The sequence below is a fragment of the Nyctibius grandis genome, chromosome 1, assembly GCF_013368605.1.
Source record: "Nyctibius grandis isolate bNycGra1 chromosome 1, bNycGra1.pri, whole genome shotgun sequence".
Taxonomy (NCBI): Eukaryota; Metazoa; Chordata; class Aves; order Nyctibiiformes; family Nyctibiidae; genus Nyctibius; species Nyctibius grandis.
This window is the reverse complement of record NC_090658.1, coordinates 104184542-104209837: the sequence shown is the minus strand read 5'-3', so window position 1 is coordinate 104209837 and position 25296 is coordinate 104184542. Positions and strand designations below refer to the sequence as shown.

At 40.3% G+C, this 25296-nt stretch overlaps 1 protein-coding gene across 11 annotated transcripts in view; it reads right to left on the bottom strand.

Annotated features, from left to right (window-relative positions):
• Window positions 1-25296, bottom strand: part of DST (dystonin) — a 326171-nt gene that overhangs the window by 190864 nt on the left and 110011 nt on the right. For 4 of the 11 annotated variants that reach the window (XM_068410532.1, XM_068410453.1, XM_068410484.1 and 1 more), the window contains 4 exons: window positions 8615-8704; window positions 7984-8082; window positions 5664-5741; window positions 3054-3146 (listed from right to left, as the gene is read on the bottom strand). In XM_068410532.1, the coding sequence (XP_068266633.1) occupies window positions 3054-3146; window positions 5664-5741; window positions 7984-8082; window positions 8615-8704 (360 nt within the window). The remainder of the gene's footprint in view (window positions 1-3053; window positions 3147-5663; window positions 5742-7983; window positions 8083-8614; window positions 8705-25296) is intronic. The other 7 variants (XM_068410477.1, XM_068410501.1, XM_068410542.1 and 4 more) reach the window with 2 other exon arrangements.

The window sequence follows — 25296 nt, the reverse complement described above, 5'->3', positions numbered from 1 at the left end:
TACAGATGGGCCTTTGGTATAGCAGCTGTAGAGACTGAGGACATTAAACAGCTGTCTACCTTGCCTGGCCTCTCAGAAGATCCTTCTGTTGTGGGGTTGCTGAAGGTTGAAGAACAACAGGTGCCAATTGCTACTACCACGGTGCACCGACGACAATATCGCACCAATCGAGACTCCCTGATCCCCATTCATAAACTGATTAGACAATTAGAAAATCAAGGAGTGATTACCAAGACTCGCTCACCCTTTAATAGTCCTATATGGCCAGTGCGAAAGTCTGATGGAGAATGGAGATTAACTGTGGACTATCGTGGCCTAAATGAAGTTACGCCACCGCTGAGTGCTGCTGTGCCAGACATGCTAGAACTTCAATACGAACTGGAGTCAAAGGCAGCCAAGTGGTACGCCACCATAGACATTGCTAATGCCTTTTTCTCTATTCCTTTGGCACCAAAGTGCAGGCCACAGTTTGCTTTTACCTGGAGAGGTATCCAGTATACCTGGAATCGACTGCCCCAGGGGTGGAAACACAGTCCTACTATTTGCCATGAACTTGATGGACTTTTTGCATAAAGATGAATCATAGACTAGTGATATGTATATATATATTTGAAAATGAAAAGGTAGTGATGATCTGAGTATGACATGAATGGTATGGAATAAGGGGTGGAATGTCCTGGTTTGGCTCAAACCAGGCCAAATAGTCTTAGAGAACCCAAGGTCACTGCTTATGAGTAAAGAGCCGAAGGGGGTTGTACCTGCAGGGAGTAGTGGACGGGGCAGGTGACCCAGGATTGACCAGCAAGGTATTCCATCCCATACATGTCATTCTCACTTTCCTGTTTATCACTAACCCACTGCCTCCTGGAGGTGGGGCCCAGGAGGGAGGGGCCCTCCTGTCTCCCACTGATTGGTACCAGCTTTGCCAAATCTCCAGTTAAAAGCCTGCAGGTGTGATGGCAGTGGAGCTTTTGCATTTTGCCCTCTGCCCGTGCTGGGTGGAGCTACTGCATTTTCCCCTCTGCCCGTGCTGGGTGGAGGTACTGCCTTTTCCCCTCTGCCTGTACTGGGGGGAGCAATTCTGCCTGAGGAGGATTTCCAAGCTCTTGATCTTGGTTTTGTACATATTTGTATATATTTGGTTATTTCTATTATTATTGTTATTATATTCTTTTTCATTATTATAGTTTATTAAAACTGTTTTAACTTTCCAACCCATAAGTCTCTCTCCCTTTTCCCTTTCCCTTTCCCTTAGGTGGGGGGGAGAGGGTTAACAGAGAGCATCTGCCACCTGGTTAATAGCTGGCCCAGCTTTAAACCGTGACATACGCACATTCTTCTAAACTTCCTTATACATTGTGAACTCAAATCAGCCATATACGGGTGTTGATGACACCAAATTGCCATACACTTCAAAAGGAGTGGTGTACAGGCAAATGCCAGGGTAGCACAGATTAGCACAGAGGGTGTCTCTTACATCACCTTACACATCCCTTCTGCATTCAGTGTAGATACTGCAGCCATTAATAGCGAAAAGACAGAAAATATGTTTTAAAAAATCCTGTTCTTCAGTTATTTCATATTTACTAATGAGGCTTAATATTTAGTTTTATTTTGTTTATTAGAACAACTATTCATTCTTAAAGTTATTTTAACACCAATTTTTTTAAGATATTATTTTGAAAAAATAAAAGCTGACAGATCTGCATTGTATTGGTGGAGATTTATTTGGTAGTTACTGGGAGTCAGGACAGAGGGAATCAAGTGTGTTTCAGCTACAATTTAAATGCTTCTACACACTTCACATGTAGCTGGCTACCTTACAGGGGAAAATCCTTGTCACACCAGCTCACGTAAATTAGTTACTTTATATAAATGTTTTTCCTTCTCATCATTTCTTACAGCTATAACTAGTAACACTAACTTTCATCATTTTTTATAAGTGCCAACAGTTTCTGTCTGTAAGTTTTTAGTAATCTTTATTTCTTAAAACACAGCAACATTCAATCACTGCCTGTTCTGTGGGTCATGCTTAAATATATTTTAAGCCCAGCCTTCTTTCTCTGTATAACCATGTGGGAGCAAAGACTGACACGACAGGGGGGAGCTGAATGAACTTCAGGTCCTCAGTAGTGGTGAGCAGTTTGTGGTTTCTCCTTTACCCTGTGCAGTGGCCTGGGCTAAGCCGTGCACTCTGTTTAGACCAAGGCCACATTGGTCCTATTCATGTCTTCTGTTCCTCATTAGGTTTTGCAGAAAGGCAAATTAGATCCTAGCAGCCTTTTTTTTTAAGATTTTTTTTTTTTCCAGTCATAAATGCAGTGCACGATATTCCTAAGTGAACCACGCTTTTTCTGTATGATCATGTCATTTTCTAATCATTTACAATGCCTGCACAGTAGGGAGTTTATCACTAACAATGCTGCAGTCACTACATGGGAATTATCTGTCATCTGAATTACATCATCTACAGCCACAGCCATTGTGAAAGCCTCATTTTGAGGAGCAATTTAACACCACACACTGTAAGGCTGCATTATACTGCACACAATCCCACCAGTGTACAACAACCAGAGTGCCACCTAGTGTGACCCACGCTACCATCGCTGGGGCTAAAAACAAACGCTGAAGTGGTAGGGACTGCTCGAAAAGGCTGAGTAGTGCTTGCTAACACACTCGTGTCAGCAGAGAAATGCAGATCCGGAATGAAAAAAGATTTAAGACTTTTCAATATATTTTAATACTCATCAAAAGAAGTTTGTAGAATAAAACAAGACTGGTTTGTCCAAACGCTGGAAGGAATACATCAACTATTGTTTTTAATGATGTTCAAAACCCAAGCCATTTTTCTCTCACTCCACAGACAGGAAATTAGCAAACAAATGACACTTTTAGATTCAGTTTACATCACAAAGTAACATACACCATCAAAACCTTCAAATACACATTAGAGCTAGAACCTATATTTTTGCACAGCCTTATAGAGACAAATTCATCATAACTGTATGCAAGAATCTGACCGAAAACATACTGTCGAGCAAAACTAGACTTACCTGAAAGTGCAAAATTATGGTCCATATCAACCCCAAAGTCAATTTGGGGTTCCCATCTGTTATGTCATCATTTCTAATGTTGACCAGTTTCACCTGCCATTGCGGAAAGAAAATAACAGACAAAACTGAAATAAATATGCCACAAATACATGCTGCACTACACAGGTGTGACTACAAAGGATGCATTACTCACTTCCCAAGCCTACTCTGTTGTTTTTTTTAATTCTTAAAAGCAGAAAGGAATTGCATTCAGGCTGTAAGCAGCCCACCAGGAGTCACCCTCTCCCACCCATGCTGAGCTGAGGTGCCTCAGCTGTCACTATGCCAGCAGATCTGCTCCCCGTGCCAAATACCCTTCACCTTGGTCGGTGTCAGAGGGGGAAGGTATGATAGAGTGGGAAAGGATAACAAGAATACAATGATTTCTAACTGTGGTGTACCAGTGTCAGGGCAGTGCTGAGACCCGGGAAGCTATCACTGCCTTTCTTCCTCCCCACACTCTCCTGCACCAACGCGAGAATTCAGCAGCAGGAGAACTGGCCTGCTAAAACACAACGGTCTGGCTTGATAAAACCAGGAACTTAGTATCACATTTAAATAGCCAGTGGCTTAATAATGACAACAATTATTATCGCTTCTGCTGCTGTACTCATTCACAGTGCTATAAACATGAAATGGTTAATAGCATTAAAGCAAAGGCTGAGATTTTTGCCACTCCAATAAACTCACATACAGAGTTCAATAATCTATTTTCTTTGACATGTTTTATTATTACATTAATTTCTCTATATGTATTATGTATCCGTATAGCCTAGCAATTAAAGATGACACAGCTAAAAGGCATTTTATGCTTATGTTAGTAAAGTTACATGCACGTGCTTTTTAACATATACCCTGTTATCAACACCGAACAAGCAAAGGCATGTCCTTCTCTTGATCTGCAGACATAATCTTAACTATTGGCTTTGGGGGGTGGGGAACCCAATCAAAAACACTCTCTCTGGAAGAAAGTGAGTGTATTTCACAGTTCAAAAAAGAAATTACAAACAACTCCAAATGTTTTCCTCCCACTGCATTTTAAAAACTGTTTGTGTTTGGCAAAACTCTACAAGATAGTCAAATGTACCTTATCTTTGTTTTTTTCCTTGTTTTTTCCCAAGTCAGGCTTCAAAATTATCAATATATATGATCTCTCTGCTTACAATCACAATAAAACATTGTATTTGGAGGTTATGCAGCCAACCTGAGCAAGTTACCTCCTAAATACGGTTGAGAACCTCCTAACAGAGGGCTGAAACTTTAACCAAATGCGAGTCCCACTGGCAACTTGCCAAGACGACCAAAGCCCTACAAGCATTTTGTACAGTAGAGTACAGCCATCTTCACAAAACTGCGAGGCTAAAGAGAGCACAAAAATCCCAGATTACAATCGATGGCTGCGTGATGGAGACCTGTGGTCCCCAACGACACCTGCACGTTCATAAACATGATGATGACCTGATCCTGCATCTGGGTTTTAATATGCATGGTCTGTCATGTATAAATAAGGCACGGTGCAGCACAAGTCCAGAGGTCTCGCTGCATAAAAATGCCATTGTGACAGCCATTTCAAGCCATCATTCATTCACTTCGTAGCATATTTGTTCAATGGCTCACTTAGGTTAACAGGAAAAGTTCGCTTTGAACTCAGTGAAGCAGAACTGAGTTCTCAGTGCACACACATCACTCAGTGACCCAAAAGATGGTTTGCAATGTCACTCAAAATACAAAAATACATCTGTTTTTATAACCAAATTAAGTATCTGTCTATGATTTGCTGCCTCATATTTTTTTCAAACCTTTAAAGTAGCAAATAAAATTCAAAAAAAAAACATCAACCAACCAGAAAGCAGATTTCCAGCATCAATTCATTTGGATGGGATGGATTGAGAGGTAGAGTTTTTCCTTCCATCCATGTTTTGGACATTTTTTAATACTGCCATTTTGCAAAGGGAGAAAGCAAGAATCCTCTAAATGTTTAAAAGAAATTCAAAAGTGGAAAGAAACTCACAGCAGCAGAAAACCACCCTGCAGTGTAGGTTTCAAGTGTTTGGCTTAAAGGAGATACACGTGAAATTAAGCCTGAATCTTCCACAGCTCTGGTGACTCTGCTGCTTTTCTAGGGCACTAGTTTTGCTTCCATCAGGATCAAGGCTTGAGAAAGTTTTCCCAAAACAAATACAATCAAAACAAGGAACTCCCATACAATGTTCTAATTTCTTTGAGTCTGCATTTTGCACTAAAAATTCGACTGTGAACAAAACCGCACACCAGCTAGTGTCTGGGCAGCATGACAGATATATAAGCATCTCCTGAGGATCCTACCCACAATTTTCTCCTCTTTAACATACACCACATGGAGTGTGTTGATGTTATTGCTCAGAGAAGGGCAGTGTAACATTACCTTTGCCACATCTCTCTCAACCACCCCACACACAAGATCAAGGCGAGCCTACCCCAGCAGTTGTTATACAGCATGCATAAAAGACCAAGCAGGACATATTTTTTTTATTTCTTAGCTACAGGTGACAAAATTTTCATTAACATTTTTTATTAAAAATTTCACCATACCTGGCGTTTTTTCAAATAGTCAAGTGCAATTTGGACGTTCTGGAGTCTGTGAAAACGCATCCGACCTTTTTCTCGGGGCTAAAATTGGAAAACAATAGTTGTGAGATTTCCTCGTCAGACAAAAGAACAAACAGTGTGATTTAAAAGATACCACGTAAAACATCTGAAGCACTACAGTTTTAATGAAGCCAGTACCTTAGGTGGAAAAGTGTGCTTTAACAATTTGTTTTTAAACTGTAGTTGAAATTTATTAGCACAGTGGATGGCAAGAGAGAGCAGTGGTCCCAAACTGTAACTTTGGTCCATGCAGGCTGATAGCTGTTTCCCTGTAAAGTATTATTAAGGCCAAGAGGGCTAAAAAAGGCCCTTCATGAATCTACCTACAGAAACTAAACTGCAATATAGTATTGTAAAAGATCTACAGTATATTAAGCAAAGCAAAATATAAGTAATGTCATGGACCTTTATGTTGCCCTGGTAAACTCTGTGATGGAAAAGCTTACCTCAGTATGCAACTTTATGATTTAACGGTGTTTATTTATGGTATGACTGCATAATCGTTATGATATCGATCCACATTTACTGAAAGCAACTAATAAAGATAATACCTTCCTCCAAACAGAATAATACAACATCTACAGACCTAGAGTGTAAGTTTAAACTCTTGACTTGGGTAGAACAGTATAAAGCGTGAAAAAAACTAATAAGTCACTCTTCTCAAAGCAAAGTCAAAACTAGCAAGAAGAAACTATAAAATAAGCATGAGTGGTTTCTTAATGGAAATATGGCAAAACTGCATGCAGTTAGTGTAAAATCACTGAGAAGAATCAAACAGAAAGAGCATACTTTACTTAGCTGTCACAGATCAGCAATGGGAAAGCAGTTAAATTTATATCATCATCATCATATCCCAATCCTTCTATTCTTCTTCCTTATTTCAGATTTTTCACAAACTTTCACAGCAATAAACTGAAGCAGACTACAATTGCTAGGGATCAGCCATGAATATGAGCATTTCCTCAGACAGTCACTGCGGAACACACAGATATAAGCCCAAGCCTTCCTCAACTGCCTCCTTTTTTCCCCTGTGGAATATCAGATGCTTGCCAAAACAAAACATGGGAAAATGGAGCTGAAAAAGAAGCATAAACTAAAACACAAAGAATTTTAATTTCCACTATGGAACGTTCAAATTAGCCCCTTTTTTTTTCACACCAATAGCCCAGGATCAAGCCCCACAGCCCTTGCCACCAAGTAGCTTCCCTGGATGGAACAAAGGACTGCAGACCTGGAACTTGGTTTTCCACAACAGAGGGTGTAATAAATCCCAGACTATTTAGATATAGCATCTCAGAGGGGAAATTTTTTTCAATGTACAGCTAAAATGCAGCATTTTGAGTTGTGTTATGCCCCAGAAAAAAAAGCACACAAATTCCACTGAAATCACAACTGCAGCACAACACACGGGGAGCCAGGAAGGCACTCGGGCCCTATGACAGCAAGTTGCTTTAGCAAACGCTAATAATGCGAGGTCTACGAAGGCATGATACAGCTCACTTGGACTGACAAGCACTCAGCATCTTACACTTTATAAGTAGATATTTCCCTTCTGGATGGTTAAAATACAGTGAAACCGTAATTAAGCATTAGCTGCGAGAAAGAGAAACCCTGCAAATAATCCGTATACTTAGTAGCCACTACTCAGAGCTGTCACTTAACTTCTGCTTTGACTAGCTGCTTTGATAAAAGTAACTACTGCATTTGATAAATTTTAACAAATACATCTGCACATCTGAATTACCTCATTTCAAAATATTATCCAATATTATGTCAAATACACTGTGGGTGCAGTAGACTGGTGCTTCTAATTAAGACACATTATTTTTTGCCATTGACTTCACTAAGGAGAGCCCTTAAGCCTTTGTCTAAATTACTTTTATATGGGCAACACTGTTTGCAAGTAAAAAAAATCTTGGTTTAATGGAGTTACGGTACTTCCTTATTTATTATTAAAAAAGATTATTTTATAACACCTTGATAAAGTTGTCCAGTGCACATTTGCGCCATGGTTTTGTACGGTTTAATGAAAGAAAACAAATAGAAATCTTGAACATTTGTGTTTTAGCTGTTCACAAAGAGGCTGAATAAAAATTTGTCTTTATCATACCTCCATCATAAATATATGTATCCTGGTTTACCAGCGTGAGCTCTTTAGTCCTTTCTACAGCACCCTACTGCAGCACACCAAACTAAGAATTCACATTAGCAGACACCACACTTCAAACACTACGTTAGTACAGTTATGGGGGTCGGCACCTACCCCCTTATCCTCATCCTCCACATCCTCATGCTGTTCATTTGCGCATGCTTCTGTTGAACTCACCAACCGTAAGGTCTTCAAAAAATCTCGCTCTCTTGGCTAATGAATATAACAGACAGGAGACAGGACAGCAAAAACACAAGACAGACCACAAATGAAAAGAAGAGCATGAAAAGAAGAACATAATGAAGAGAACAAATACCAAGCAAGGGAAGTAATGCTCACAAAGAAAGGAAATGACACCTGAGGAGCGTGTTAGACAATTTCAGGGACGTTTTATCCTTGTTATTTGTCAGTTACTCCCTTTAATGCGAAGGGATATTAAGCATCCAATACTTGTTAAAAGAAAAATTGTAAAAAAAAAGGGAAGAACGGAAAAAATAGCGCATTACCCTATTAAGAAAGGAAGTCTCACTGACCAGAAGAAATGAAGAGAACAGATTGCACTCCCGCACAGAATTCATGATGGAATATTTTACCAACAGAAATACAACTTGTGTCTTCAGTATCATGTCACAGATTATGGAAAATATCAAAGAAACCTCCAGCAGTCAATATGCAAAGAGTTAATAAACAGAGCAAATGTATATATAACAAACTGGAACCACTGCATTCTGATCTAAAAGCTTACCAAGGTGTCTCCAGAAAGGACTTCTAAAAGTGAGATCAAGTTATGTCCATCTCTTAGGTCTTCATATAGGTCATTCACATGCTTTCGAACCTGCACAGACAAACATCAAAGTTAAATATAAGATCCCTGCTTATACCTGAGAATTCACACTCATATTAACACATATCTTTTAATATACAGACAAACCTCAAATACACCTCAGCATGGCTTTTCAAATTTATTCACTTTCATGACAAATTCACAAACCCAAATTAATTGTAACAAACAGAATTCTTATGTAGGTCTGTACTCGCATAGTTCATTGACATTTTACTTCATTTTACTGAAAATGAAAAGAAAAATAGTATGAAGTTATGGGCAATGAATGATATAGCAATGACAAAATCAGTATCTGACAGTTTAAATTATAACAGATACCCACCTGTTTTGACCTAAATAATGACCACTAACAGACAACACTAGCTAGAGCCAATAAATGGTAAAAAAATACACAGAGCTAAATCCTGTCTCAACATATATATTATCCTCAGTATGTCAGTTTACTGAAGTCAGGCCAAAAGTTCACACACTTTCTGGCCTTAAACTTTTTACTAATCAAAACATACTACCCACAAATTAACAAAATGTTTTATCAGCTCAGATTTCTCAGTACTTAGTGAGTTTTCCCAATGGCTCACACATCCACCTTATATAATACACCAAAGAAATACAACATTAGTTTGACCTAGTGAAGCCAAGGACACACATGGCCCTTCCCACCAGCCATGCCAGGGGCAGAGGTTATTGCTCCCTCCAGCTCAGTGACACTCCACCATCAGCAGCCACCAACTCAGCCGACCCACTCCTGCGGGGCCTCCTAATAGATAGTCAGCCTTTGCCAGCTGACCTCATGCAACTAAACCGGGTTGAGAAGGGCTGATAACCAACAGACCCTGTGAGGCCAACCATAAGCAACGGAGCAGATGTAATGAGGAGAGAGACAGCTGAAAGCCCTAACCCTTCTGATAGGCACAACAAAGCTGGGAGATGTCTGTCCACGGGTCAACTTCTTGTTTCTTAGCATTAGCTTAAATATAATTTTATCTGAAATTTATCATAGAATCATAGAGTGATTTGGGTTGGAAAGGACCTTAAAGATCACCTAGTTCCAATCCCTCTGCCACAGGCAAGGACACCGTTCCACTAGACAAGGTTGCTTTCAGCCAGCTGCTCTTTAAATGTGTAACAAAGGACCCCATTTCTCGGAAGCAGAGATTTTTCACATTGCCAGCCAGGGCAGAGGTTGAGGGCTTTCCAGCTACAATTTAATGTTGGTTGTCTGGCATTCCCATTGAGGCACCAGATCAGAAATTTCCTAAGCTTACAGAGGATAAAATATTACATCAGAAATTTCTTCTAAAGTTATCAACTCTACTAGAGATAAACCGTACTTCCAATATGAGATCTATGGGACACTCCCCTCACTGCCAGCATTTCTGTGTGTGTGACAAGGGCAGCAGGAAATCAGCCCAGGTCTTCAACTTTATGCAACAGCTCTGTTTACCTGACTTTTGGGGAAATTTCCAGATCCATCCTGTTGAATAAATAACTGTCTCCATACTGGTGATTAGCTTCATAAATACTTTTTAGTTCATGTTTTCTTACTTCCAACTTTTAAATATGAAATTACCCTACAATCTCTTTTCACAAAGACCATCATCTTAATTGAGAATAATATCAGAGCATATTTATGCTCATGCTGAAGACTAGCTGGAACAAATAATCTAGAAGACTGTTCCATAAGGAATTACAACTAATAATATTTTCCAAAATGTTTATACAGACTCTGCATATGCACTCAAGTTACATACCAGTACTCTTATACATATACATAGCTTTACACACTCACAGTCATACACAAATTAATATAATTTTAATTCTAGTTGTGATTTTTAAAGAAATCCTGTAAGCAATTAATTCAAAAAAGTTTCCAAGAGAAAAATTCTCTGGTAATACTGAAGTACTGTTAAGCTGAACAAAGAACCAGAACAGATGTTCTCCTACTATATCTATTGTGAAAAGAAAGAAAAGGGAAGCCATGTAGATATCATTAAAATCCCTGACACAAGATCTGATTATTCTAAATGCTTAAAAGATGAAAAGCACAAGTCTTTAATTTTTAACCCAAAACAACTGTGACTTTTTATTTTTCTATTCAAAGAACTATGCCAAACTGAGTGCTAAACTCTTTCCAACAAAAGCAGGCAAGTTTTCTTTACCATAAAACCCTATGAGAGGGTTCCCTGCTCCTCCCTGTCCCTCCAGCCAGGACATGCCACTCTCCACTCCCCTTAGGAGAGCAGAATCCCAAGCCAGAGCAGATCCACAGTGCAGGCTGGTGGCCAGAGGCTTGGGAGCATGTCAGGTTAAGGACAGAGGAAGGGGGTGTACATCCAAAAGACACTCCACCAGCACAGCTGAAGAACTATCTGGGCAGCACCAAGTCAATGCCTGCACTCTTTTCAAGGTAGAACTCATGGGAGTTGCCCAACATGCAGGTATCTGAATTGTGGGATGAGAAAATACTACCGTTTCTAATCCGTGTGCTTTTATTTTCCATTAGATGCAGGATAATTTTGTTATCCTGCTGGTCTGTCTCTCACAACACACATTTGTTGACTTTTTGTTTGTTTCTTATACTGTGAGGTTTCCAAAGTATTACAGAGACAACCATCTTCCCCAACTTATCTTTCTAGAAATCACAGATGCTTCAGCGATGAACTCATACTGTGTATGAAGAAAGTGGCATAGAGCTGTCAAAACAGGAAAACCAGCGGAACGCCTTGGACGTCTGTCTTAGTTCTGCCATTGGCTGACAATTACTGTGAGGATTAATTATTTAGAACATACTACATTGGTAGTATGGTACATTAGTACACAGGACAACACGATAAAGAATTTCTTCCAATAGCTGAGCAGCAGACGTGCACCTAAAAAGTATTTGGACAACTGATGTGCAGGAAGCATGTTCACTCAAAGCAGCAGACCACTTATTTAAAAGGAGCACCTCTTATTTAAAAGGAGATCCCACACTACCATCTGAGGAAAAGCTTGAAAAACCATCTCTTTCAACTGCCACTTGGGCAGGTCTCATCTCTTAACATATATAATGAATTCTTATATCTTTAAAAGAACAAGAAACAAATAGTACTATTTCATCACTGTTTTGCTGTCACGTTCAGCCTCTTTCAGAATGTGTAGTACTACAAGTACTAGATGCAGATGGGGGGTCCCGGATGGATCTGTAGGATTTGCTGAGCCCCATGGCATTTCGTAACAGTTCTTGTGGCTTTTCAATACAATCGCAGAATTGTCAGCCCTACATTTTGAAAGGTCCGTGTACAAAGTCGGTTACATGCTGCCTCGGGCAACTTTTTGTAATATACTCTTATGAGTGTGGCAGATTTGATAATTTGGGCATGAGAAGAGATTCTTTAAGGAAGACGTGGGAGATGCTTAGTGGTTGATGGGCATCCGACAAAACTTAAACAAGAGAAGCAAAATGGCTTCACCAGTCAAAAAGAGACAGGGAGAGTTTAAGGTACTGTTTCAGAGATGATTAATGTTCTGATCTTCATCTTCTGGCATGCATACTATGATGTTTGTGGCGTGCAAAGCTCCATCTCCTATGATATAAGTATGATATATTTTCATATCACACTTTCCCAGTAAGCTTAAGCTTTGCAGTCTAGCGCCTTGGAGAGAAGATGGACGATCACTAGTAAAAAACAGCTTTTAAAACTCTAGCAGTCACAAGAGCTGCAGTCTTGCCCCTGGACCTCAGCTTGTCAGGCACTCGATAAATGAAGACCGTGAATCACAGAATCACAGAATGTTAGGGATCGGAAGGGACCTCGAAAGATCATCTAGTCCAATCCCCCTGCCAGAGCAGGATTACCTAGATCATATCACACAGGAACGTGTCCAGGCAGGTGAAGATGACTGCTGCCTCTGAAAGCCAGCAATCTAATACCCCACATTAACTCGCATTGCTTTATCATACCACTCAGCTGACACATCTGGTTGTCCTTACAATCAAGTTGCTATCGGTTCCAACCTCGCATACCATTCTGCTTCTGCAATTAAAGACCCTGGCCCACCGGGCTTGGCTTCCTCTTCTGTGAGTTGGCGTCACAGAAAATCTGTTACCACCGCCTTCAGGCTGCCTGTTTCTTGTTTCCATCAACAGAGAATGGAGCCATGATTCAGTGGCCTGGGCACACACCTATAGGGCTGTTTTATGTGTATGTTTAGGGAGTATGCCACTTGGCCTCCACCTGCTTGTCCAGAAGGACTAAGGTTTGCCTAAGTCCTGCTGGCCAGTCCCCCACAGACATTCTGTCCTGAATACCCTAACACATCTCAAACAGCCCTGGATGTCCATACTTAGGGAACTGAACCTGCATGTAACGATCTCTATTTTTGCACGGATCACAGCAAAGAACAAGCCACCTTCCATAGCAAGCCTGTATCTTACAATTTTTCTTGATATTATTAGTTGTGTTGTGCTGATACTGGAACAAAATCTACAGTTTTACACAGTAAAACCACAAGCTGCTTATGCTTGCAGGGGTAAAAGGGGAAGGATTGTCCCTCTGCTCCTGCAAGCAAAACCAGCTTGGTCTTGAAAAGGACAGACAGAAGATGCACAGGCTGGAGTACAGTAGGAATGTCACTCTAACAGTGCCACCCCTCTACAAAAACACAGAAGAATCACCACCTTTTTCTTATTCAGAAGCAAATCTGGCAAGAAAACGGGGTTGTGGCCCTTTCTGTGCATACAGTGGGTGCACACCCAGCATACGCGCAGGGAGACCTCACATTCATGTTAGGGTACAACGTATTCCAGACTAGCACCTAAAATGCAAGGGACCATGTTCTCGACAGAGATAGTGCAGGAAGGAACGGAAACAAACATTAATGTGCTGCAGACTCTAGAGTCGAGGCAAAAGAGGCAGGATAAAGCACGTAACCAGATCAGGCAGGAATAACTAGAAGTAACTCCCGTGTACCGGAAGCCACCAGGAACTCCCTGAGGGAGGTGAGGCAACTGCCGTGGCCCTGGCAGGCTGTAGGGCTTGGAAACAAGGCAGAGGTTTGTGCTCAGACACTTGCAAATTTACACATTTTTTACAGCATAAGGAAAGCACGCTATTATAATTGAGTATCTTTCTTGAAACATCAGGATTCTCCTTATCTATGTTATAATTAAGCCAAACTGATTGTTAAGAGAACATGCCAAAACAGAATTTTTCTTACAGTTTCCAGAACAGCCAAAAATTAGAATCAAATCTGAGCTACATCTATTTTGAAAAACTGAAGTTCAGCTGACTGGCCTTTATAAAATCAGTATCATCCCCATCTGTAATATTACAGATCCAACAGAGGCTGTTCAGACCACAGAGCCTGGGAAAGTCTTTTCAGGAGCTGCTCTCTTCGCTTCTGGAAGCAAAGTTAATTAAATGCCTGGCCCAGACATAAAGCTAATCACTCTTCCACAGGAAAACGGGATAAGGCTCAAAAGTTAGAACTGTAAGGGGTGTGTTTGGGAAAGAAGGGTCAGGCCTTAATTACCACTGAGGTCACTGTTAAGTCCAAAAGACAGCTGGCACAAGGCCACTGTGAGTTTCACAACAAACTTCAAATTTATTCTTTAAGAATCTGATTCAATGCCATGGAAAAAAGATCCCTTAAGAGCCCCATTTGCTTCAGCTACAGTAAAACGCTTTTCTCCGAGATAATAGACACAATAATAGTTAAGAGCGCCTATAATTACACTATTCCACAGAAAATGTCATCGGCATTCAGACCGCTGAAAAACTGCTGTGGCCACTGCATGAGACCCTGACATCCTAAAGAGTTTCCCTAATGTTTCAGCTTCCTAAAAATGTATTTGTTTTTAAAAGACAAACTGTATTAAAAGCTCTAGTTTTCGGTAAGTTTTGAAAATTTGTATGTTTTAGTCCTTTCACCTTTGAAAATTAAGGAATCACACTGGCAAGTCTAACTGCATGATAACAAATAAACCTGTGCCATGAGTAAAGAACAAAGAATAAAAAAACCTCCCATACGAAAAGTTGTATTTATGTACAAAAGTAAATGTTTACTATGCCAACGCACACAGCATGATTTATGAGAAAACTCTAGAATTCTGAACAGGTTGTAACAAGATCCACGCAGCATGTAATTGTCAAAATATCAGATTTATCAAAATATTCCCACGTGACTCTGGATGTGTTTAAGAAAACACTGGACATGGCACTTAGTGCCATGGTCTAGCTGACATAGTGGTGTCAGGGCAACAGTTGGACTCTAAGATCCCAGAGGTCTCTTCCAACCTGGTTGATTCTGTGATTCTGTGACTGATCTGCCAAGCAAGGCTGCTGCTTCAAATATCTTCAACACTACTTATTTTGCTCTAGAGACTTCTTAAGATTTCCTCATGTAAAGCACAGGAGTGTTGTGGTCCACTCCACCTTGTGTAATTTCCATCCCAATGGGCTACTGGGCGCAGCAAGGTGCTGAGATGTGGTCTATGCCACCCTGATGTCACGCCAAGAGATCAGGGAGCCGAAGCGGTTACATGCAGATTGACATCCTCCCCCTAAGCGTGCTGGTTTTGGCTGGGGTAGAGTTCATTTTCTCCATAGTAGCTGGTATGGGGCTATATTTTGGATTTGTGCTGAGGACAGTGTTGATAACGCAGAGATGTTTTGGTTACTGCTGAGCAGTGCTTACACAGTCAAGGCCTTTTCTGCTCCTCACACCACCTCACCAGTGAGTAGGCTGGGGGTGCACAAGAAGTTGGGAGGGGACACAGCTGGGACAGCTGACCCCAACTGACCAAAGGGAAATCCCACACCATATGACGTCATACTCAGCATATAAAGCTGGTGGAAGAAGGAGGAAAGGCGGGGGGGGACGTTCAGAGTGATGGCGGTGTTTGTCTTCCCAAGTCACTGTTACACGTGATGGAGCCCTGCTGTCCTGGAGATGGCTGAACACCTGCCTGCCGGTGGGAAGGAGTCAATGAATTCCTTGTTTTGCTTTGCTTGTGCAAGGCTGTTGCTTTACCTATTAAACTGTCTTTATCTCAACCCATGAGTTTTCTCACTTTTACCCTTCTGATTCTCTTCCCCATCCCACCAAGGGGGAGTGAGTGAGTGGCTGGGTGGGGCTTAAAACACAACACTGAGTCTCTCATGATCTTTAATCTCCTTTAAACCCAAAATTTATTTCTGGGGAAAAAAACAAACCATAAATAACCCCCTGATCACGATCTTTGTTTTGTACTGAATCCTATAACAAACCACACCTGTTCTGTTAAAAATAAACAAGTACACAAGTTCTGGCAGAATTTAATCGCTGGCTAACCCTGCGACAGGGGCCTCGAGGCACAGCTTTCCCCGGGGGACAGGTGCAGAGCGCAGGCAGCTGAGGGCTGGGCTGCAGATGGTGCTGTCCCCCGCCTCCACACAAGCACACAGGCTCCAGCACTGGGCACCGGCTGCCCAGGACACACCAGCTGGCTCCCCCTGGCCCAACAGCACAGGGCCCACAGCTAGGGCCAGCAGCGAGACAGCACAAAGGGAAAAACTTGTGCCCAGGCTCTTCTGTGTGCCTATTCACTTGCAAAGGCTGGCGCATCCAGGTTTAGGTCCAGTGGTCCGAAACTCACTTTCATTCTTTTCTTTTGCTCGACAGCCTGATAATCAACTCCGCAGGAAGTATTTCTTGCAGTTCACTGAAAAGAAATCGTGCTTTATTTCATACTCAGGAGTAATTTTCTAGCTGTTTGACTTTGTTCCTGGATATTAATTTTCCCAAACAGCAGACACAGCTAATGCTATTCCGTTTCATAAAGCCCCTTTACCATTTCAAATACTTTTACTAAGTCACCTTTAAACAAGTCTCCCATCCAAAGCAAGTTCAACACCCTGACCTTTCTTTATAACAGACGTTTCCTAACTGAAGATTCATCCTTGGCTGCATCCTTGAGTTCATCCTTCACTTTCTCATCTGGCCAATGCTCTACACTCTATCCGCATGAGAACTTGCGATTTGAACACGTTTCATGTGCTCCACCCACTCTAAAGCGCTGTCCTTGTATCTAAGCTTGTATCAGTCACGATTTTTTGGTTTGTTTTGTTACTACATTAACCTTCACATCTCTTCCAAATAACTCTATCGTCCTATTAATCCATTGCTTTTGCATGCTCTATTTTGCATTTTGCCCCCAGCCTTCAATTATTTCACACATCTCTGGATAACTCTTAATAATCACAAAAAAGATACTTGTGTCACTTTAAGGTAAATATATTGTTGCTCAATTAAAAAAAAAAATCAGGCCACTGCTAAATCTTGTCCTTACATTTTTCTTATCTTCCTATATTTGGTTTCATGAAATGCATTCTAATATTCTCCTGATCCCCAAATCAGTAAGTATGCGAGCAGTTGCATAATCTTACTGACATATCAAAGAGTAGGATATAAACATGCACACCCATGAGCCCTTTTCTGGATTTCGGCAGTTGTGTGATATCTGAAACACCATTATTGTACAGAACAAGTTTAACCAAATGTCCTAAATGTCAAAAATCCTTCTTTCCGCCTCCTATGGAAAAGTAAATCTTGTCTCCATTCCAGCTCACACATCTCAAATCTTTTTGAAGAATGGGCTGAAAGGTTCTCTCCACCCAACACTGGTCCAGCCACTCAGAATACCTCCATGGGTCCCATTCTGCTTATTCATCATCATTCTCACAGCACTACCCTCACTGTTATTAACACATGCACAGTCTTGCTCAGCTGCTTGTAACTTTGCATATTAGGATCAGTTAATCCATCCGAGCGGAGCCCATGCTGCACAGATTCACCAGCTCAGCAGCAATGGGTATCCACTAACATAAAATGGACATCTACTCCGTTAGAGCTACAATTTAAAGTCCTAAATATTAATTTAAGTTTCAGAAATATCCAGCCAGCTTTAGTATCTGTTTCACCAAAGTAACCTTCATTCTACAGACAGCCCTCAGGGAGCATGGGGGCCAGATGCCATGTACGGCATATGTCATGCGAGGTCCCACGCAACTCCATGCATGCTCCCAGCCCATCAACACTTCTTGCACCAGTTGTGATTTTCATGCGCAGCATGTCCATCTCTCTCCTGTGTTTTGCACCTCAGTAACCTTTTATGATTTTTTCCCCTCAATGCAGTACTCTTTGTTGAAATACTTTTGTGTGTAAGACTATATAAAGATATTTATAAAATCTTAAAAAGATTTAAAAAATGAATTCTAAAACCCTCTCCACATCTCTATCACATTTTCTAGCTGTTAGGAGATAGTGCCTCAGCACATATTACTGATGATAACTGAAGTGTGACTCACAACCTGCTTAAAGCCCCACTTGTGACACTTATCCTGTCCCCTTTTTAAAATATTTTACTTACAAAGGAATAAACACAGATTAATGAAGAATACAACACAAACACCACTAAGTTTCACTTTACGGGGTAGCTCACTGAACCATACGATGCTGCTGCAGCACCTGATGGCAGCCACGACAGCAGCCACAACTGATGGCACTGGTTCTTCCGAGTGCCAGCTCTAGCTGCAGCTGTTACTGATGGCAATGTCCAAGCAAACTATATCTGGGATTCCTTCATTCAAATTTTGTGACAGTAAACTGCTAATGAGACTACACGTGGTAGCATGTCAAAAAATGTAGATACACCATGTACACTGCTTTCCCTTTGCTCATTTGCTTTCAAAGCCCAGTTGTCCAGTCAAAGATGGGATAAGCGATAGTTCAGTAATTTGTTCCACTGTCTTCCGAGGGAGACAAATTACCCTGTGAAGTCTGTAACTCCTCATTCTTTTCTTCTGCTTGGGAAAGAGGTATTATGCTTACTACAACTGCAGACTCCAAGGAGTCCCCTGTCCTCTCTGAATTCTTAAATAGAATGAAAAAATGTTATAAATCACTTCAATTAGTTCCTAACTGTTGGGTGAATGAAGCTGTGCAATCAGAAAGCAGATAACTTATCTGAATATTCTTTGATCTGCTCTTTCCTTATCTGAATTTTACACTCATTTTATTAAAACATGTTTTGCCAAATCAGTATTTTGTAGACTGAAGAGGCTGGAGTAACTCAGACTCTTCTGCACCATTCAATACTACACCTGATTTTTTTCCTTGGTAATGCATCCGCACATCTCCTTTCTTCTTCATATTCTGACATAATTACAGAACCTTTCTCCTGTGGACTTTTATGTCACACTAACTCCTTTTGGACCTTTTACTTGTCTGATTTTACCCCACCATGCTTTACTAACTCCTACATACAAATCTTTAGTCCTGCTGCCCTTATTTCCACTTCTTGTATGGCTCCTTTGTATTTCACACATCTCTTAAAAGCAGCAGTATATTCTATACGATGCCTGCTATCTGTCGTGCCTGTCTGCAGCCTGCCTTTGTGCCTCCAACACAAACGTTGACAATGACTGCCAGATCTCTGACATTCCTCCCTCGCCTGGATTACTTCCCCAGGAGACCCTATCTACTGCTTTCCCCAGTTCTGCTGCTTAGAATTTCATTGTCCTTTTTTTTACTTCTCACTTCTCTCTTTTCTTTGAAAGGTGAGCCTGGGATTTTGCAATTACTTGCTGTTAAGTTACCGTCCCTTTTTAAATTTTGAAGCAATCCCTCCCGATCAGTCCAGACCAAACTAACTAGTAGTTTTGCTAGTGACTTTCTGAACCTGACAGGCTGAAGGTCTCTCTGGCTGGCACTTCTCTCTGGTGGACACAAGACACGTGTCCACACCGGAGTCAGCCACCCCAACTCCTGCAGCAGACAGGGAAAACAACAGCAAGGATGCCCTGACCTGGTTTGCACATCTTGGGAATGATGCAATGCCTCCTTCTTGCACAGGCTACAGAGGGCACCTATGTAGGTTTTTAAATGCAGACCTCCACATCTGCCCTTCCTGTCAGTTATGAGGATAAACCATTTTCCCCATTGCCACACAGTCCTGTTCTCCTGATGCTAGCTAGTGACCAAAAAAAAAATCTACTGTTGACCTCCTTCTTCCAATTCAACACCTCAAACTGACAGCAACCACTGTCTCCTTTGGTCCTGTTTTATCTTTGGCCAGAGACACACTGCGGTGTTTCAGTTACACAGTGCCACAACTTTTCTTCACCCTTTATGCTTCCAACTTGCCCTCTCCTTTCCAGCCCTGTACTATGTGTCACCAAATATACCTTATCAGGGATGAACTGTTTAAAGTATGCAAATGTAATGCTAATAAAATCAAATGCAGCCAATAAATCTGGCTTAAAACTACAGCAATAAACTAACTCAGACCAAAAGCAATAACACTCCACACCTGCCTCAAACTTAAAATATAACGTTGACAGACATGACGTTATTCTGATTAAAGCCAAGGTACTGTATTCCAGCAGGTAGATGACAATTTTAAACATTATGTTACTATCTTTAAATTTCCTTGTTCAAAGCACTACAAAAGCCTTTAGCAGACAATATATTCTTTACATTTATTCTGATACCTTTTTAGGTCCCCACGTAGTCACACATCTACATCACCTCAGGGCAATGGCTTTCCAAAGTATACGACATACTATGGCAGAATAAAATATTTTGGTAACATTTGTGACTGAATGTTGGAGGTTGCTTACTGTCTGGAGCCCACATATTGGGACAAATACTATGCCCACTGGAGCCAATGGCACAGTTACACTGGCCCCATGGGAGTAAGATCAAGCCAGAGTATTTCTAAACTGATACAGAAATGATTATTAAATGTGGATACATCAAAAGTATATAGATAAAATAATTCCATGCATAATTTAACAATTAATTAAAAAGCCAACACTTAATTGCAAATGGTAGAATTTTATCTCTTGTGATCTCCAAGGAATAAATAATACTAAATAAAATCTATGCTGAGAGTGAATTGCAAACAATGAACCCACAAAAAGAGAATGAATTAATATATTAATATATTAGTCTACCATAGGAAACATATTGATTCTTGTAGTTCTATTTCATCATACAGTAATCTCATGGTAGACTTAATTCTCCTTATACTCATTCTTTCATATATGAGCACCTATATATAACAATTTAAAAAAAACCTCAACCACCACAATAAAAAGGATTATAAAACATGCTGGTTCAATAGTGCTACATGCCATTAAAATACTGATGCACTCAAGCTATCATACATTTCATGCATATTTAATTTACTGTTTTCAATTATTCTCTTTCCTGCTCCCAATTGGTCGTGAGGTCTGCATGCATTAAGAGGATCAAATAAACTTGAAATCTGTGGCACAGTTTTTATTGACTTGGATTTATTTACTTGCAGAGAGATTTTGTGATGAGGTTTATCGTAAGCCTCTGAAACTTTGTAGAAATTTCCTCCTCTTTTTCAGCTTTAACTTCTGGCATTCCATCACTACTTTTCCTCACCATCTCCTGGTTACCTTCCTCCCTCGTCTAAACTTTGATTAAACACCAAAAAAAGGACTCCTGAGTTTGCTTGCTGATCTTCTTTGCAAACAGCTATAGATTATACTAAGCAGATGAAAGATGCTGTGCAGTTTACCTCCAAGTGGAAGATTTTTGAGAAATTTTTATGCAACGTAGCATGAATAAACTATAATCATCTATATTTCCAGGGATAATAACAAAATCAAATACTACTTTACACTAATAACTGATGATCTTCTTTCTTCAAGAGTTATTTTACTATATTTTCTGGAAGGAGCACATCTCGAAGAAAAAAACACTTCAAGACCTTTTAGAATAGTTCTGAACACACAACAGCAAAATTTCTAGGAGAAAACCAGAAATATTCTTCTGTCTACCAAGAAGACAATAGGCCTTGCTGAACAACTGAAATATAAAACAGAGGAGGAAATACTGATACTTCAGCTGCACCCAATGCCTAAAGGAAGCTGCGTGCAGTGTTGGAAGTGGGATTTTACAGGGTTTGCTCCCAGCACAGTTTGCAGCAGCTGACAGAATTAACTAGGAGAAATACACAGAAGACTCATTTAGATGCACTAGCACAGCAAGCAATCTTCATCTTATTTTCCTTAACACAAGAAACCCAAAATATGCTTTTTCCAAGTATGTTTCAAAAATGAAAGGTGTTAAATTGAGACTTTTTTTAAAAAACGTTCACTACTGTTAGACTAACACCAGGCGTCTCATCCCTTAAAATAACTATAAATGTAGAGCTAAAAAGCATTGATTTCTACAAGATAAGGAGGTGGGGAATTTTAAATAACATATTAACTGCATGGCTAAAAAGAAGATACTGCAGAATAGTGCTGTCTAAAATGATAACCACTAGTGTCCGTGAAGTGCCAACTTTCAGCAAAGGAACGACTGCACTGTATCAGGAATGGTTCCTCTGCCATTAAGCGCATACCTGAACATTTCATGAAGCAACCGACCTAAGTGACCACTTACAAACCACTTGCTGCCTCAAGGACACACAGGAATCAATAACTTCAGGTTTCTATTCTGAATTATTCATTCAGTCTTTACACAACAAAAAGCTGCTTGCTCTCTAATGTGCTACCACTGCAACACAGTACAGGATTTTGAACATGGACCTTAAAAACAGTAGTTGTAAAAGCATTTTGTCCAGCTACTTATAAAAACCTTCTTGCTCATAGGACCTTTAAAAGTGACTTTTGGAGCAACTAATGACTGTGCAGGGACGCTACCCATTGCTCCCATCACCAGCAGTTTTCTCCCAAAGCCCAGCTTGTTGAGGGTCCCAAGCCAAGCTGCACTGCAGGGGGCACCAGGGCTCCCTATCGGCGCCACGGGCAGGACAGCCTCCCCCTCTCCAGGAAGCTGCTCAGGCACTGCAGAGTCCAGCATTGCCACTAAAAGTTCAGTTAAGACTCTCTACAACTTTTTCTTCCATGAAAAAGGATGGAAAAATACCCTTGGAGGGAAAATACCTGGGTGTTCCTTGTATTTTCCCATCAGAGCACTGACCTAGCCAGTCTCTGACCTAGCCTTGCCTTTAGTCCCATTTTCTGTACATCATAATTCCTGATAAAAAACTTTAAGTACTTAAAAATATCCTGTTTAATCTCTTGAGACTTAGATCTGGCACTATAAAAATTTTTTTCAATTGGTTTGAGAAAGGAAATGAGTGACAAGTATTTGTCTGCTTTTACTCCTTTTTCATCAACAACTTTTTCATTTTCCCACTTTTATCTCATTCTCCCTCTGGATTTCACACTTCTTTCACTCTTTCCTTAAGTTTCGGGGTCTGGGATTCAAAGGAGTGCCAGGAAGAATTTCTAGGCTTTAGTGGAACTTGGATTTCTCTTTGGGTGCTTTAGGACCATGCAAACGCTACACCAGAATGAAACCCCTTTCTTCCACAAATGTACCTGTTCTTGTTATGTCAAGGGTTACTTACTGCTGTAACAGGTGCTAGACTTTAACATCCTGGTTTGACAACAGCAAAGTCAAACACTTGCTGAAAGCAGAGGCAGGTTTAGAGGAGTTAAGAGAGGAGATCTCTACCCCACAGCCATGCTATGCTGGCATGCGAGTTCCTCCCTGGAAGCTCATACCACAGCAGAAGGAGAGTCTAAAGTCCAGTATCTCACCTCTCCAGCCTGTATGTCAACAAGAAGTAAAAGATAACATCTAAACTGGAGCCCCACCATCAGACATTAAACAGTAGCCTTAGCAAGTGCAATGCTCTAATCAGTCCTCAGAAAATCTATTATCAATTCAAAAGAAAAACTTCAGCATTTAAAAAATGTAGTGACAGTCCACTTAATCTTAAACTGTGGAATTCAAAGATAACTTAAACAGTTTAATTTTGCAAATAACACATTATGTACCTGTCTGTAAAACTATGTATCTCAAGATCATTTGCAGAAAATATTTCTGCAATGACTATGTTTCTAATCTAGCAAAGTACTCAAATACGTGCTTAACTAGTCAACTGAACTGAAAAGGCACTAATCTTATGCACTGAATTTTATACACTACACACTTACATGCTTTGAATACAATGCAACTAAAGATGTGCCACAAAGGGCAGAAGGGTAAACATTTCTCAGCCATCTTGTTGTTTGTGATGTCTCAGTGAATCCCATAAATACAGAATTTAATTAGAAGAATGACAGTAGGTTTCCATGCCATCCCCCTACGAATGATGGTAACTTGTAAAAACATTGTGCTGCTGACCTAGAAGAAAACTCTTCTGGATATACTGCTATAAAGGGATAAAAGTCCAGTATTTTCCCAAGGACTGCAGAAGAATAGGAGATTAACTAAACTGAGCAAGGAAAGAATTAAACAAGTGGGAAAAAATAAAAAGAGACAACAGGAGAAAAGACAAACAGAGAAAAGAAAGCCAAAAAAGAAACAGGGGACAGAGAATGTAAAGAAGATAAGTAGGATGGAAAAAAAGATGAAAGAAAAACGCAATCCATCCCTGTGCCTGTAAGCGAGGGTCCTGCCCACATGCATGGTCTGGTGCTTTCCATGATCGCTCATAATTTCCATGATCACCTTCATCCTTTCCATTTCTTGTTGAACTCTACACAGTGACAGATAAAGCACATTGACCTCCTTTTTCACTCAGTGGAGCAAAAGCACTACTAGGACACAATTCATCTCCCCCTAAGGTAGTAGATGTCTGAGACATCTAGAAGGGCCTGTTCTCTCTCCTACCTACAAAAGAAGTCTGGATAACTAGCTCAAATAAAGCTATTGAGATGCCGGATACAAGCTGATTTTTTTTTTTGTCTGCAACAAGGTGTCAGCAGTGAATGGGCAAATACGAGTTGCATGTATTTTGTATTAATATAATAATAATAATAATAATATAATATTAATAAAGCTGAAAACTAGGACTCAAATTCAACTTAATGCATAGACAGGACAGGTCTAGAGACTCTGCTAGAAACGCACTCATTTTATGGGGATACTTTTTTGTATTCCCTCCATTATATAGTATTTTCTAAACATGCTCTTGTGTCTGTCTTAAGAGAGAGCATGTGAAGGATTTGAAGGATTGATTTTAATTTCCATGCAAGTCACTGTCCTAGAAACAATCCTCTAAGAACAGAAATTTGACAACTGTATCACCAGCTGCTTTCAAACTGAGTACTTCCAAAAGGTAAAGTTGAGCTGCTACATAAATTCTGAGCTAATGGAAGAGCCATAGTCAAACTATATTTGTGTGAGTTAACAATCCCTGAATTCTAAAGCGAGCAACCTGAGATGAAAATCAAGGCCAGCAGTACAGACACACACACACACATCTCTCTCTCTATTTATGTATATGTATCTCTAAAATCACTCACACTAAGAACGATTTGAAGATGAAGGCTGAAGGCCACTGACCTTGGCAAGCAAGTCAAAAGGATTTAGTGTGAACCCTTTACCCCGATTTCCTTACAGGTTTAGAGTCTAAATCTTTTTTAAGCTACTCCCAAGAGGTAGACAGTATGGCAACGATGACTGTGCGTGTTTTAAAATCATGTAAAATAATGGTGTATACGAATGTAATTTTTAATACACTGCTCTTCTGTAAAAACAGGCACCGTTTTGAGCTTGTATTA